This window comes from Haliotis asinina, chromosome 8 (assembly GCF_037392515.1).
Source record: "Haliotis asinina isolate JCU_RB_2024 chromosome 8, JCU_Hal_asi_v2, whole genome shotgun sequence".
Lineage (NCBI taxonomy): Eukaryota > Metazoa > Mollusca > Gastropoda > Lepetellida > Haliotidae > Haliotis > Haliotis asinina.
In genome coordinates, this window is record NC_090287.1 from 29,233,296 (window position 1) to 29,249,480 (window position 16,185).

The following is a 16,185-nucleotide window of genomic DNA, read 5'->3' on the forward strand; positions in this document are numbered from 1 at the left end:
TTGTAGACTTCAAATACATTAATAGAGTATTAACTGAAACCCAATTAAAATATCTTTCAAAATATATATTATAGGATGGGTCTGTACCCAGTCGTAGAGGAAGTAGCGAAGACGTTGGAAACCGTAGATGGGTTCCGCTTGAGGCAGTTATGTGATGTAAAACGTCAACTAGAACAAGACCGTGACACGCGGAAAGCATTATGTAAAAAATATAATAGAGCTTTCAATATCGTGGACGGGGCTGACACTACCCTTATGACAACCAGCATGGGACTAGGGGCGGCAGGAGTTGTGTTGTTAACCACCATCGTGGCTGCACCTATAGTTCTAGGTTTTGAAATAACAGCTGGGATAGCGGGGGTGTTAGGGTTGACGCTTAAGTTGGTATCACGCAGACTGCATCGTAAGGCATTGAAACACGATGAGATCAGGGTTCTGGCCGAAGCAAAGCTGAACACAGTTAGTGAGCGTATTTCCACGGCACTCTCTGACAGTAAAATCTCAGAAGAGGAGTTTCGTTCAATCCTATTTGAACTCAAAAAATATAACGAAATGAAACAAGATATTCGATCCAAGTCTCGTAAGTCTGCTATCAGCGAGGACGAGAAAAAAAAGTACATAGAACAGGGAATACAAAAAGCCCAGCAAGCCTTTATTATGAACACCAAAGAGATCGTAGGCGGTTCACGTTAAACTGTTTCATTGATATAAACATAACATAGCCGTAAGCGAGCCACCGATCCTATATGGTCAGTCAAAACTTACAACAAATTATTGATCGTACCGTACGGCACAGTATTACCGCCTGCCAAGTCACGGTAAACGTGATGGCGTGGCTTTGTAGTAGGGGCAATAGTAGCAAGAGCTAATGGTCCCACCAAAGCCTCATTTAGTAAATGAGGCTTTTTAGAGGGGTTTTTTGAAAAGTGTTTTCGGACTGTCATTCCCTATACTACTGGGCATCTAAGGTATTTCATTGCCTAATTAAAACCTGTTTAGGACACGTTGACCAATTGACCACTGTTTTCTGACTAGCAGAGGGCGGAGGGGTAGCCTAATGGTTAATGCGTTCGCTCGTCACACCGAAGGCCCGGGTTCGATTCCCGACACGGGCACAATGTGAGAAGCCCACTCCAGGTATCCCCCGCGGTGATATTGTTAGAATATTGCTAAAGCGGCGTAAAACTAAACTCGCTCACCCTGACTTGCCGAAAAATATACGTCCGATGCCCTATCGGATCAGCCAGTTGTAAAAAACCATACAGTAACGCATAATAGATTCGTTGTACAATGAATCATCAAAGTAAAAGAGTCTTGAAGAAGATGCAAGAGTTATAATATTACCTCACACATAAATGTCGCTGTCTGACTGGCTGAACGTCCTTCTATTATTTTCAATGCACCCCGTGTACATGCGAGGTGTATTGCAATAGGAACTGCTAGTTGTTTTCGGAAGTGACATCACGAAGCTAGGTGGCGCTCGCGTCGGTAGGCAGAAAGGAACAATGGCCACCAGCAACAATGCGAATCGCTCTACCGTGGATGTTCAACAATGGTCAGATTATGTGCTGAAATTATCAGTTGAAGATCGTGAGCGGTACGTTACAAAGCTAACACCTTCTGTGGGTACTTGTAGTTTGCAAGATCCCTATTGTTTGGCGAGCGGCTGGGTTGACGACCCGTCCTTGTGGCCGGCCATAACATTTACAGACATTTATTTCTATCTTGTGGATACGCCGGGACAATTCACGCACGACAGCTTGAGAGCGTACAAATCCCTGAAAGCGTACGATTATGTGGAAAGTGGACATGTGCACCCTATCTTTTACAATGCAATTAACGACAAGTCACCTTACTGCTTTCTGAAAACGAAGGTGATTCCATCCCAGCGCCTTCGTGACAAACCACATCGGCCATGGGTCTGTGTCAAGAAGTCGGATGGGACAGTGTTTTGTGCACACTGCACATGTATGGCGGGGTAAGTAAGGCTTTTTATAACATATATACAGGGGCCTATAAATTTTACTTTTACCCAAACGAAAGTGTATAAGTGGTAAATAGAGATTTTTCTGATTGAAATGTCTAACATGTAGATTAAAGTATAAATGCAGTGGTTGTATTTATGTGCCAGATACCATATTTCATTGTTTCTATTTAATTTTGATATTAATAATATCATTGTGCTACTACTTTTTCAGATTGTATAAAGGTGTTGTTTACAATTAAATCTATTCAGTCCAACATTTTTTCACGATTTTCAAGTGTGAACGTACTTCTCAGTTTATACAAATGTCAAGATGTTGTGGATATTTCAGACTTGGAGAGGTATGCAGTCATGTTGCAGCCCTACTCTTCAAGGTTGATGCTGCTGTGAGAGCAGGATTAACCTCAAAAGCTTGCACCAGTGATGCATGCAAGTGGAATGCTGCTTACAGAAAAGAAGTAATGTTCTCACTTTTTATGTAACATATTTATTTATCATACTGTTCAGTAGGTTTAAGTACTTTCCTTGTGAAATTACAGATAGGGGATTTATCAATCATTATCAATTTGACTCTGAAATTTATAGGAATGATGGGGTAGCCTATTGGATTAAGCGTCAGCTGATCTGGGCATAAAACACAGTCACTCACTTTTACCTTAATATTTCAGCTCCAGCCAACACCACTGAGTGAGGTTCAGCACCTGTTCGGCAGACGTGGGAAAACAACCACAACAGCTATGGCAGGGACAGGAAAAGCTCCACTTCCTGATATTGCCACCCTCAAGTCATTGAAAGAAGTATGTCCTAATGCAGTCTTTTTCAAGTGTATTCCTGCCCTGGATGATGAGGAAACTGACAGTGCTGAAAAAGATGGAGAGACATATTTGTTTCCCCCAACAATGACTAGTCTTGTGTGTGAGGACAGCATCACTGAGAAAGATCTTGAGTCTGTGTGCAAAGAGCAGTGGCAGGCCTATCACTGTGATTCAACACAAATAAATAACTTGGAGGAAGCTACAAAGAACCAAGCTATCAGCCCACTTTGGTTTGAACATCGAAAAGGGAGAATCACAGGAACCAAAGCCCATGATATCTTGGTGATGAAGAAAACCACTGATCCAAAGAACACCATCATGAAGGTAATGGGCTACAACACTAAGGACATCTCCAAGAAATCTGCAGTTGCCTGGGGCAATGACAATGAGGCCAGGGCACGTAAACAGTATGTGAAACACCAGTCAACACAACATACTCAGTTTGCGTGCAGAGCAGTAGGTTTATTGATAAGCTGTCAAAGACCTTACGTAGCAGCATCTAGTGATGGAACTGTTGTGTGCACATGCTGTGGAAGGGGATGCTTAGAAATAAAGTGTCCATACAAGCACAGGGACCATGACATACTTACAGCAGTAGAGGATAACACTTTTTGCTTGGGCAAGGACCTACAGCTGAAGAGAGGACATAAATATTTCTCTCAGATTCAGCTTCAAATGTATGTGCATGATGTCAGTTACTGTGATTTCGTCATCTTCACAAATAAGGACATGGCAATTGTTCGTGTGCCAAGGGACGATACTTTCTGTGCAACACTTATTACAAAGTGTGAAAGCTTTTTCTTTATGCACATTTTGCCTGAGATTATTTCCAGGAAACTTGAAAATACAAAACCATATTCAAGCAAAGCTGTCACAGACACTGTTGACACAGATGTATGGTGCCTGTGCCAGCAGGAGGAATATGGTCGCATGATCATGTGTGAAGGAGCTAATTGTTCGTACACTTGGTTCCATTATCAGTGTGTCAACATTCGACGAAAACCATTGTCCAAGTTGTATAATGGGATAAATTTAATAACATTTTCATGGAATCCAAACTTCACATTACCATACACATGTAACAAAGTAACCTCACATGAGAACTTTCTGTGAAGTGTTGCAGAGCAGTTGTGATTATGAACCATACTTTAAATCAGTCTAGCTAGAATTGCTTAAATGAGTTGGATTGTTAGGTGTATATGCCTGTGTGCTCTGAATGTTGCATTATACCTATCTTGCTAGGCATTAAATAATGGTGATGACATGATCTTTTCCACAAACACAGTATGTTTTATGTAAGGCTATGACACTTTTCCACCTCTATATAGAGGGATTATTGCACACTGATGTGTAACAGTATACTCGCTCACAACATGGGATGTCGTTATGTGTCATGTCTAATTCACTGAATTGTATTATGAACTACAAAATGGATGACAATTGTTTTAACGCTTTTATTTTGTTACATAATTTGAATAATGTCAACAGAAAATATTTTGAAAATAGAATTTGTGTCATGTTGTAAAAGTTTATCTTAGTAGGAAGGTATATCATAGTCTTTAAATAAGATATGTATTTCATAATATGCATGTCATATCTGGATTTCAAAGCAGCTGTTCTAAACTCAAACATAATGCCATTTCAAATAGAAAAAAATACACACTAAAGTTGCCACTTAATTCTGTGTTTGTTCTCACTTTGAGAGACAATTATTACTCTTATCACCATGCTTGACAGGTCATATTGACCAGTTAATAAACAATAAGCATCAGTTACCATCTTGATTATAACAAACTGGGATGGAGGTTTGACAGAGCACTGCACACAGTCATAATACTGTCAAACTTAGGCACAAGGTTGATCTTCATGGTGGTGCTCAGAATCTTAAAGTTTTTAACTCTTTCTATGGCCCTTTCAACATGTATTCTGACCCGTGACAGTCTCCTTCCCATTTCAATTTCCTTAGGGCTCAGCTGAGATTTCCCCCTTGTAAATGATGGTATAGCAAGCTGCGCACCACACGCAGCCAGGTCATCGGAAATAAGGAACCCACGATCAGCAAGTACCAGATCCCCATGTTCCAAAAGCTGAAGAAATCCTGAGCGTTGTGTGATGACCTTGTCCGAAACCCTTCCACCAAAGGCTCTTGACACAAAGGTGACAGCTCCATATGGTGCAATTCCTACCAGAACCTTGATAGTGTTATGGCTTTTATAATTAGACCATGTCATTGCTCGTGCTGTGAAATTACCAGGTCTCTCAATAAATATTTCACAACAGTCTATAATGACCCTACACTTTCTGTAAGTTTGTTGGATCACTTTAGGCATATTTCTTGATATGTCGTCTATTTCAGGCCAATGGATTAACATTGCTAACTGGTTGGCAAGTGGTGGAAGGGTCTTACTTATCAAGTCACTAACACTTTGTCTTGACACTCCAAATCTGTAGCCCAAGTCCTGGTCCACTAGATTCAAACGAAGCTTCATCAACACCATCATGAGCACGCTGGCAGGAGTTAAAGCCATTGAAACAGGAAGTATGTGTGCACAAAACTGGACTAGCCACAAGAAGGTGGCATGATTAGGGATACCTGTGAAAAACAATGTCTTTGCATCCTTCTTGTCTCCGTCCAAAAATTTGTCACTGAACCTACAAGATCGAAGCTGTTGTTTTGTCTCCTGTAATTCTGCTTGTAGGTTTTCTATCTCCTTGAGGAGCTGTCTCTTTTCAGCTTTCAATCTCATGATGACTTCAATGCAGGGGCCATGTAAGTCTAGAAAACAAATTGTATGATAAGGTGACCATTCACGGGAGGGTGTTTCATAAGAATCCAATCAGTTCACTTACTTTCAGTGTTTATAACGCACTGGGGAAAAGAGCGAACTGAGATAATAAGTGAACAGTAGATAATAAACTTAAATTTTTAGGCCATTATATCAGGTTTCTTTGTATCAAATAAGACATGAAGAACAAAACTTTATGTACAACTATTTCCATTCATGAAGTATAACTATTCACATACCTCGAGCTGGCTGATTTTCTTCTTCTTCAACACATTGTTCACTCTGCTCATTTGCAGAGGACCTGAGGGACAGCTCCAGCAGAATGGAGGCAGCATTACTCCTTTCTTGGTTATCCTTGGCTTGTTGGTTTTTGGTGCTTTCTCTGCACTGTGCCCTTTTGAAGCGATCCCTTCTTCCTTCAGGTGTCATCATGGCTGTAGTCTTATATCCCATGTTGACATGAGGAACATAATCAGGATCACTTGGATCACTGCTTGCAGATCCTGGAAATAATTTTATAACCTTCACTGAAAATCACACATTTATATAAAAGAGAAAACGTTGAGCTGACCTCACTTAGGTTTCCTAAAATATAGCCTTGTACTTGCTCATCAAATTAAAGAGTTTTGTTCTGATCGAAAACTAGACAGTTTCATCAAACATATTACTGCATTGGGGGCTAAATTAGAAACAAAATATAACCTTGTTTAGAAAATAAATAGAGAAAGGTCATTATCATTTCATTACTATATTCCCTCGTAATTTTGTAAATGGTTCACATGAGATAATGAGTATGAAACCATAACCCATTTGGCACAATGTCTACCCAAGATTATCACGATGATGAAAATATAAAGTTTTAGGGGTGAGGATTGCCTAAATATGTACATATATTTAATATATATTCAAACCTGATGCAAAGTGAACTCCACAAACTCGATCACCATCATGATCGGGCGTCCAATTCTTGCGGTTGATCGCCTGAAGCCACTTGCGTCTTCTTTCATCGGCAGTCGGAATTCGATGAAATTTCAAGCCTGAACCTTTTTTAAATCTATTCGTGCAACCAACTACCACGCATGACACGACCATCGCTACGTAGAATCGTGGCCCCCGAATCGTGTAAGTGGTAAATAATTCACGAAAATTTATCTTATTCGCATATAATGCTAGAACGTCTTCTCGTCTTCTCGGCTAGTGCGTTGTCTGCTGTTGTATTGACACTTTCCTGCCTACCGGAAGTTTTAGAGACCACGTGATCAAAACAATGACGTCACGCTGGCAGCTCCTATACACCCCGCTGCCAATAGCAACTCATTCGGTGCGAGTTGCTTCGTGTTATAGCTAAAATGGATAGAAATTATCATTAAAACGACCGCATGTTATCAGAAACGAGCGGCCCACTAATTATAAGACATATTTGCTGATAATAGTGTTATAGTGTCTACTTCAGGACAGCCATGTCCAAATATTTCTACTGACCAAAAACTATGTGGCCAGGCTATATGATATTTAGTTATTATTATTCAATCTGCAATCTCGATCTTTATCACTACCGCAGAGTACATTGTTTTGTCAGCTACCTTGTTCCTCTTTGTCACTTCCATTAATTACTGTATATGACATTTATGGCCTTTATTGGTCATCCCCCTTGGCTGTGTCTGTCATCACATCAGCTGTAGAAGGAAGTGCTATTAGCTTCTCTATCTGTCCATTGTTGAATGTTTGCCTGTCTATTGTTGTTAAAAACTATATATATGTATGCTCACATCTATACTGGACGTGAGAGATGAGAAGTTAGATGTGAGTGTGGAGACCGGCTTGCCGACAGTCTTTGTGGGGACGACCGCGAGCAGGATTATGCCGCTCGCAGGAAAGGCCCTGGGGTTGAGCTGGAAGTCCGCTCACCTCATTCATGTATACTCGTTTGTCATGTCTTCTGAAAGCAACTAAAGAAGTTCGAACTAAACTATGCCTTCGTCTTCATCAACGTATTCATTCATCATTTCGTCAAAGTATTGCATGTATGTAATCACGTCAATCACATACTACGCGTTGACATAGGATCCCCGTTGACAACTGGTGGAGAATCCGGGTAGAGTAACTTTTTAGCTTACTCCCGATCTTGAAACCTCTCTATGTGCCTACCATTAACATCATGTATCAAGGACGATTCCCCAAGTTCTACGTCAAAACGAAGAGATTGCCAGCGAGCATTGTCCCTCAACACTGCCATCTTGAATGGAGCACCATACAGCAACCACCTAATGGACAACCCACAAGTTAAGGATGGAACAGCAAGATATGACAGACCAAGAAAGTAGGTGCGTCTCTCCCATGGAGATCGTGTAGTCATCCAGAAGCCACCTTATGAACATCTTCAACATGAACATTGTGTACAAGACAGCTCATTAGGACTTACTTATCTGTGTGTACTTAAATGAACTGAGTGCAGGATATACAATGTGTTATTGTTGCTAAGTGCAACCAAGGCATGTTTGATCATAGACCAGTACATTACTACCGTTTTATGTCTATACCATATTGTATTTCGAGCATGTGAACATTGATTACTTATATAGATACAGAATGAAGTCAGAATATGAATATTCTTTTCTCCAGATACCCGGATTCTCCACCAGTTGTCAACGGGTGCCAAGGGCTCCATATCAGGGACCAGAATAAGAACAATAAGGAACAGAGCAATTCATCTGCCAAGGAAATCCCTTACAATGTATCAAATTATGTGGTCAAGAAAACAACTGCAAGACGGACAGAAAAATGGAAAATTCACAAGCCAAAGTTGGCAGAATGTGAACTCGAAAAACCGTCAAATTGAAAAATTTCAATTGTCTTGGCTTAGATAGAATAATATCCACGAACCCTGCAGTCAGAATGTGTAACTAAGATACCTTGAAAGTTAACCTAAAATCTGTATGTACAGGATCAGTAACAAGCAAAATAAAGTACAATGACTAGAACAATCAACCTTTGGAATGTACAGGATTAGGATACAAAGGTGAACGGCAATACAATGGGTCAAGTGTGTCGACCTACAATGATCGAAAGGCCATATTACGGTGGCGTCATGAATATGCAGCATTTGCCACCATGGAATGCCTTCGAAGAGTCACAGACCATAGATTCATGAAACGGAAGGGCATTGACGTTATACCTGATTAGCATAACTTTGAATATGTCTAACAATTTAGTAGTTGTTGTCAAGTAAATATTATAAAAAGAGGAACTTTCCTGCTACAAGAGTTACAGGAAGGTGTCGCATAGAAACCAACATGACTTGGTATAGACGTGGCCTTGTGAATTGTCACTACTGCCAAAACTTCTAGCATGAGTGTAACCTTTCAGAACCACATATGCATGCAATATAGATGAACGAACATGACTTGATTCTATTTGTGTACGAAACTATGACTCACCGATCACTCCGTGGAGTATAAAAGCTGACACAACATTCCTTCCCCCCGCACATGATAAATCTGGGAAAATGTTACGAGTCGTTTGGCCTATCTCTAGTCTTCATAAAATACTTATCGTTGTTAATATTCGGCTGATACAGGATGATTTTGGCACTGTCAAAGTGGGTGTATTTTTGGAAGGAGAATGGGTGATAAGGGACTGAGGAATCACCGATGGAAATAATTCATATAATTCTCTGCCAAATGCGAGGCAACGTGTTATAGATCGGGAGTTCAGGTCTGTAAGGCAATGTAGTAACAAAGAAATCGCTTTCACTTACCTATTGGTGATTGTGTGGCTACACAGGTAACATCCCTTTAGAATTGCGCTTACTTAAAATGTAAATCCAACATAGAGAAGCTCGAGGCTTGCTTGTTCAGTTCACAGATCTTCTTGTCCAACTGTCAAAGCGGTGAGAATCATGATGAACTGATCGTGAGTATCCACAGACAGATAAGAGGCCTGCCTCATGGGGAATGACCTCTCCTCAGTGCCTAACCGCCTGCGTATATGGCACCGTTTGGCCTGCGTGCGTCTGTCTCCTATAGTGTCCAACAGAAGACTGTCATGTTTCAAGACGAACCATGTTTTGAACACTGGGTAATCCCCGTGTGCATGATGACGTCATTTCTGAATGACAGTTGTCTACATGGACTGACAGTATAACTGTTGTCCGATGTGTAATCGGCTGTGATATTACTGAGATTGTCGAACAGATTGTCGGTATCGATATATTGTCGGAAGAGTTCTAGTTTAGATGGTAATGAATGCATTGTGTGCTCTGTGTGAAGATGCCAAATAGAAAGTGTGTTTTTTTCCAGTAATGCCTGTTTTAGTGTTTGTAACATTTGCGAAGTGTTATACTACTGTGTGCTGTCATCTAATTGGTAATGATTTTGCACATGTGCGAAAGTTTGGAAATTCTTGCAAATTCTCATCTTCGAGCAGGCCCAGGTTTCGTAAAGCATATGCAAACTGTAGCGAAAGTGGGGTTGCGCAGCATAGAGAAAATGACCAGTCTCCTTACATGCGAGCGAAGCGAGCAAAGGTTGTCAACGCACTTCCCTCGCTTCGGGTCGAAAAATATTTTTCATGTCAAAATGAGATATCGCCACCATCAAAGGTATGCACCCATTTCTTCACACTTCACTTCTTCTCCAACCCTATGATGAACAATTACTCACGTGCAATATTTTTATTCAACATTTTAAGCGCAACTCTCGGTATATCAGACCGTTCTTCGCCTGCATTCCCCCTTCCAGGTCAATGGAGTGAAGGAACAGTAGGGTATTATTCCATATGGGATACTTACAGTTACCTACGGAAGCCTTTTAGGGCCATCAGATTTATTTTTTTATCTTGAAATTTCAATGTACTATCTTGAGAGAGAGAGAGAGAGACGTCATCTAGACCGTTTTGGTATTTGATCAATCCTATTTAGTCTGCACATGTACTCTGTTGCAGGCCTCCTTTACCTTGGAGTTGCCACAAGACTATGATATCACATAACGTCATTCTATGTTGGCTTGTTGGTCATACTTGCTCATGTTATTAATCCACCACAACATTACACGAAAGTATTTGCCGTATAAAGTAAGGGCCATAGAAAGTAAGGGTTGTGCTTTTAGTGCTTATTCTTATAGCTCCCACAACAAGGCTATTTCTGGTGACTACCTGTGCAAACGGGAACGGCCAGACTTCAGCGGACCGGAACTATCAGACATGAACGCAGGGGTGGATCCACATGCCCTTGATGTCATTACGGCTCTGTGTAACACACGTGACAGTTGTGATCACATGCACAAGTGCACAGTGAGTGAACAAATGAAAATGCATGATGCGGGGCTATTTTAGTCGTCATTACTTCTCGGACATGCTGCCATTTAACAATAACGTGGCCATATAACTGAACTACGAGGAGGAACAAAACATGATGTGGATCTAAAATTATGTGTAAACATATTGTCCAAGGCACGTTATGCTAGATCACCCAGTGAGCACAACCATTCGCTACACTACTTATATTTATGCTCAGTATGCTATTGACAGGATGTCAAGAAGTCAAAGTGCCTCTCACAGAAGTAAATTCTAGTAAATTCAGAGAGGGGGTGATTATGTCTGCAGTATGTTATGATTACAGCATGTCAGTGCTTTGGTGTACATATGGCAGATTGGAAGGAGAGTATTGTAAAGATCTTCTCCGGACAAGATGGCACTCTAATAGAGAGAGCCTAGGTCATGTTTTCATAGAAACCTAAAAAAAAAAATTATATCTGAGCCTAATCTCCAAAAGGCAGATCTAGGGATTATGTTTGGCATGTCTACCAAGTGTGGTAGCTATCACGAATAGTTTAGGAGATATGCTTCGGACAAAGTATACGGACGCACGGACGCACGAAGCCCCCGCAACAACGAAGAGAAAGGAAAAATACTATTCTTGGACTGGAAAACCAACTATTTATAGGTCCGACGTTCGGTTGTTCTTTTTCCTCATATGACACATCGTGTTATTATATTTAGCACAACATCGTACGATTACTAGGACACCGGGGAACAATTTTCTGTTCTTCATGTTAAAAGTGTATAGGTGTTTAATAAGGGCATAAATAAGGTTTGTCTTAAAAGAGCGAATAGTATACATTTATGTCAGTGACGAATTTTACTGTGCATGTTTTTTGTGATGCAGATAATCATTTTTCTTACATAAATGCATCACCTAATACGTAACACAATATCCGTGAAGATCCGGGATATTATAATTTGCATGCCTGCGTGTATCTACTTCGCTGTAATGAGTTCAAAACGTCGATCGTGTCTCTTGTATTTCTCGGATCGCAATTATTTTTAGCGGTGGCGTGTTTCACAATGCTCGGATCGGACATATGGGTTTTCCCCAGTTTAGTTTAGCAAGCGGGGTTTTCCCCGTTTAAATTTAGCTACAAGGGAAATCACCTAGGTTCTACGTATATAGTCCGTTTCAGTCAATCTATAGTTAACAGAACACAAACGTGCGGATCTAAATTTACAAAGTGTCATATATTCGTCATTCAAGCATGGTTTTGTTGAGGTTTAAAAATAAAACAAATAGGATTTGACTAAACATAACCGTTCATCACAACCCGTGCAGTCGATAACGACGGCATGTTGAATGTTGACTCGCTGGCTAAGTGGGACACAAGAAATGGGCTTGACACATCGGACCAGTACTTCCAGCATGAACAGCGGAGGCGTTTGTAGCGTCCAGAAGTGGAATAACTACCATCGAGAATTATACGTGTTGCTTTCAATTATGCATTTAATCGAAAAACAGTTATTAAGAGCAAAACCAGCTGCACAGCTGGTGTCCTTTGCTTTAACTACTAAGCGACGACCATGGTTAACGCCCGCCATAACAGCTAAACACAGCAGCGTAAAAAATAAAACACGTGAAACGGAAACGAAATAGAACTATTTTTCATGCGCTTTATTGCAATTACCATATCTTGGCATTGAGTGTGTGCGGGTTCCCGCTTACCATAATGAAGAGGCCAATAAATGTCCCTGTTTGTTGTTGCTGGATTTATGTGTCAAGTGTCTGTCATTCAAGGATATTTTTTGTTCATAAAGATTGATTGATTGATACTTTATAATATAGTGAATCATTCCTTTTAACAAGATATGTGCACGTATACAAAAAGAACCATATAATATATGATGTGAATTGCATTTGAGTTTACAGTTTAATAATTATGCTAAAATGTGTAATTTTCATATAGTAACTTGTTTCTAAATTTGGGCAATACTGGCCGTCTCTGCACAGTGTTTTATGTAATAATACAGTAAAGAGTTTCTTTAAAATGACAAAGGATAATGGTAAATTGATTCATGCCATAATCAGCTTGTTCATGAATTTATATCCATTCTGGGTGGTTATGTAAGTATAATAATTCAACTTGTTTTGTGGATCTAAAACTTTGATAATATGTGTGTGTTATGATACATGTTAGAGTTTGTAAGAGACTTGTACGTTAATTGCTCATACTTTTCAGAGAATATATCTTTTGAAATGCAAGAAAAATATACAGGATAATGTACATACTCACGACATTATAAATAGAGCGATGATCTGTAAATCATGGTGAGGTATTTTCAGTAACATACCATCTCAAACAATACCATGCTGATGATGTCAGAGTTAACAGGTCCATTTCAAGTTCTCTCCCCTTTCAGTTCATTTTCCCTTAAGCAGTTAGTGGGTTGCTTTTTACAATATGTTGGCCTCCAAGTAATGTTGTGTTAATATTATTGCCATTATCATATTAGAGTTGCCAGTAATGATCATTTATTGCTTTCCATCGGGTTATTGTGCAAATTATTAAATAAGAAATGAGATGCCTAAATGTGGGTAGTGTTTGTAACAGGCAGTAGGCATACAAGGCGCATATACTTAAGAATGAAAAAAAGGTTTTGAGACATTGTGCCTAATCTCAGAAGGCTATAGTTATGATGGTAAATGATGGTGTGAGACTTATTGAAAAAACTTTTCTTTAATGATCTTTCGAACCTTCGCTTACTTAAAAATCCTCCTCTTAGTCCGCTCGAAAGAGATGGGAAATTCACTGAACCCTTTATAGTAGCTTGACCTCGTTATTCCATGCTCTGTCTGTCATCAATAGCATCAACATTCCTGGACTAACTAGCAGTTAGAGTTGTCGTAACTGGGATTTGTCTGTTAGCAGACCCCATTACCAGTTACCTGTGACGATGGCCGTTCTGCCTTGTCGGGGGTGATGTAAGCTCTGGTTGCACGCCCGCTTGATCCATCGGGGCTACTACATCTAGGAATGAGTGGTCTGACGACCGGACCTCCGAACTAGCACATAGCCGTCATGTACTGGCACTCTGACATACAAGGAAAAATAACTCGACACAAGGTTCTATACTCACATAGGTTTACTCGATCCTTCTCTTCATGACAAACTTCATGACAAACCCTAACCCTAAACCTTACCCTAACCCTAACCAAAAGTAAACTTGCTTGCTTTCAAACGCAAAGATGGCAGGAGATATCCGGTATTCTATGATCTTGCCGGACAGCCAAATAATGTAGGTGGTGGACATTGCTCTCGAATTTAATAAATGTTTTATAAACACTTACCTTACGTGTGTTGTGTTGATATTTTTAGCCATGATGGTGATCAAACTAAAGTAGTGCGGCAGTGAAGCGCCGTGAAATCAGACGCATTTTCCATCCAAATTGATAGTAATGACACTGTCTGATTTTATTGATTGACCAATCAAATTCGAGCATTTCACATAGGCATGGTAGAATTACAAGTATCATGGTAGTAACCATGACTAAAATACTGCATAGTGTAGCAACAAACAAGCGAAAACAAGCTATGTCAGTTTTGGATTACAGAATTTTGGTGATGGGCGCAGTCGAGGAAATTACTCACTGCTTTCAAATGTTGTCCATAAGTATGAAGTATATAAACCGAAAATATAATAATACATTCCTTTAAATATATATTTTAAATATTCGACTACACACACTTCTGGTTTAGGGAAATTTATATAGTAATAGTGACAAAATATGTAATCTCTTTAATTACTTCTGAAGATCAGACAGATTTTATTCAATAAAGGGCCCATTTTACATGCTTTCTTGGTGACAAAAATACCTAAGTGGAAATATAGGAGCTGAGTTGTAGTTGGCGTGATAAACATCCCTTGTGTATAAGTCTTGCCTTCAGTATTGTACATCACCTGCGTGTTAATGCATCAGCACCTACACCGACAGGTCGCTTACATTAGTAATGAACAGGGTCCGCTTGCACAGAGCAGTCTTAGTTACAATCAATCTTAGGCCCCTACAATCAACTTTACAATCACCGTACAATTGCCCTAATCCACTTGCACAAAGAGGATCTTAAGACAGCATGGCCTTAAGATCGCAATCTTAACTAAGATCGAACTCTTCAACGTTGGAGGTAGAACTTTCTTAAACTCGACTCCTGTCTACAGATTTTTCATGAAAACAAAACAAAAACAAAACAAAACATAAACCAAGCAAAAAAACCCCCACAAATCTGTGTAATGATAACGTGGGATTACTCGTACCTCGTGGGTTATTCTCTAATTTTTCTACATTCTAATATTATTTATGAACTAAGAATGTCATACTGCAACCACAGAAATATCACGTTTTATGAAAATATTGAAATACAAACTAATACATTAAAAAATTTGGGTTTTGAGTTACAGACCTAGTAATCATGAAAATTAAAAGATAACATAAATTATAAACAAAATTTCCTTATGATACAACACATAAATGGAGTTGAGATTGAAATACGATGTGCTGTTGAGATTGACATCCGGTGATCGAGGGAAAATACCTAATGTAGCGCTTTGAGCATGCTTTATGTGTGGAATTCAGCGCATTATAAATACACATATCATCATCATATCATAAATGTACCATGATTTGTCAATGGTTGTCAATGAATCTGAGTTTGGCATCTGGTAGGTGTTATTTGGAGAAAATCCCACAAGCATTAGATTTGTAAAGATATGAAAGGGTGACATGACTGGGAGCGTTGTGGAAAATGCATGGCACGGGAATATGAAAACGATATTATTCCGTGTGTTTTGTATGTGTTTTTAAATACTTATCCATAGTATGTTAATTGCTTTACACTATTTTGTTGATAATTATTTTTTCTCTTTGTTAAAGAACTTTTTTACGCAAATTTCACATGCCTCAGCAAGTGTATTTTCCTGTTTGAAGAATACTTGTATTATATTTAAAATGCATAGATTAAAACTGTATTCTCTCGTCAGAAAGAAACATAAATTTGTACGTTATCCAACTGTAGATTATTATAATGATAAACCATTGACACGTCTATGATCGAAAAGAAACATATGTGGAGATCTGCGATGTCACAATATAACATACATTGTATTTGGGCATGACAAATTTTACGGCAACGGCATAATACGCAAAGGGAAACTACTCCTATATTGTGTAAAAACTAAGATTAGCTGCCCTTGTGTTATTGAAAAGGTCATGGCCACTGCTAATCGCATGCAGACACCTTTCGTTACTATACTTTTTCCAACACTGAATCAGGTGAGA

At 39.5% G+C, this 16,185-nt stretch overlaps 3 protein-coding genes across 5 annotated transcripts in view; 2 read left to right on the forward strand and 1 right to left on the reverse strand.

The window, feature by feature from the left end:
• LOC137294749 (TNF receptor-associated factor 3-like) overlaps positions 1 to 16,185 on the forward strand; it is a 136,567-nt gene that overhangs the window by 53,570 nt on the left and 66,812 nt on the right. The gene's annotated exons all lie outside the window — the stretch shown is intronic.
• LOC137294748 (uncharacterized) lies at positions 1,494 to 4,478 on the forward strand. The gene is made up of 3 exons (XM_067825847.1): positions 1,494 to 1,978; positions 2,316 to 2,442; positions 2,653 to 4,478. Exons 1-3 carry the CDS (start codon positions 1,506 to 1,508, stop codon positions 3,910 to 3,912), a joined length of 1,860 nt encoding a protein of 619 aa, XP_067681948.1. The 5' UTR covers positions 1,494 to 1,505; the 3' UTR covers positions 3,913 to 4,478.
• On the reverse strand, positions 4,171 to 9,660 carry LOC137294751 (uncharacterized). Its single transcript, XM_067825856.1, has 4 exons — positions 9,343 to 9,660; positions 6,497 to 6,929; positions 5,825 to 6,088; positions 4,171 to 5,575 (listed from the first exon to the last, which is right to left on the reverse strand). The coding sequence occupies exons 2-4, from the start codon at positions 6,675 to 6,677 to the stop codon at positions 4,584 to 4,586; spliced, it is 1,437 nt and encodes a 478-aa protein (XP_067681957.1). The 5' UTR covers positions 6,678 to 6,929; positions 9,343 to 9,660; the 3' UTR covers positions 4,171 to 4,583.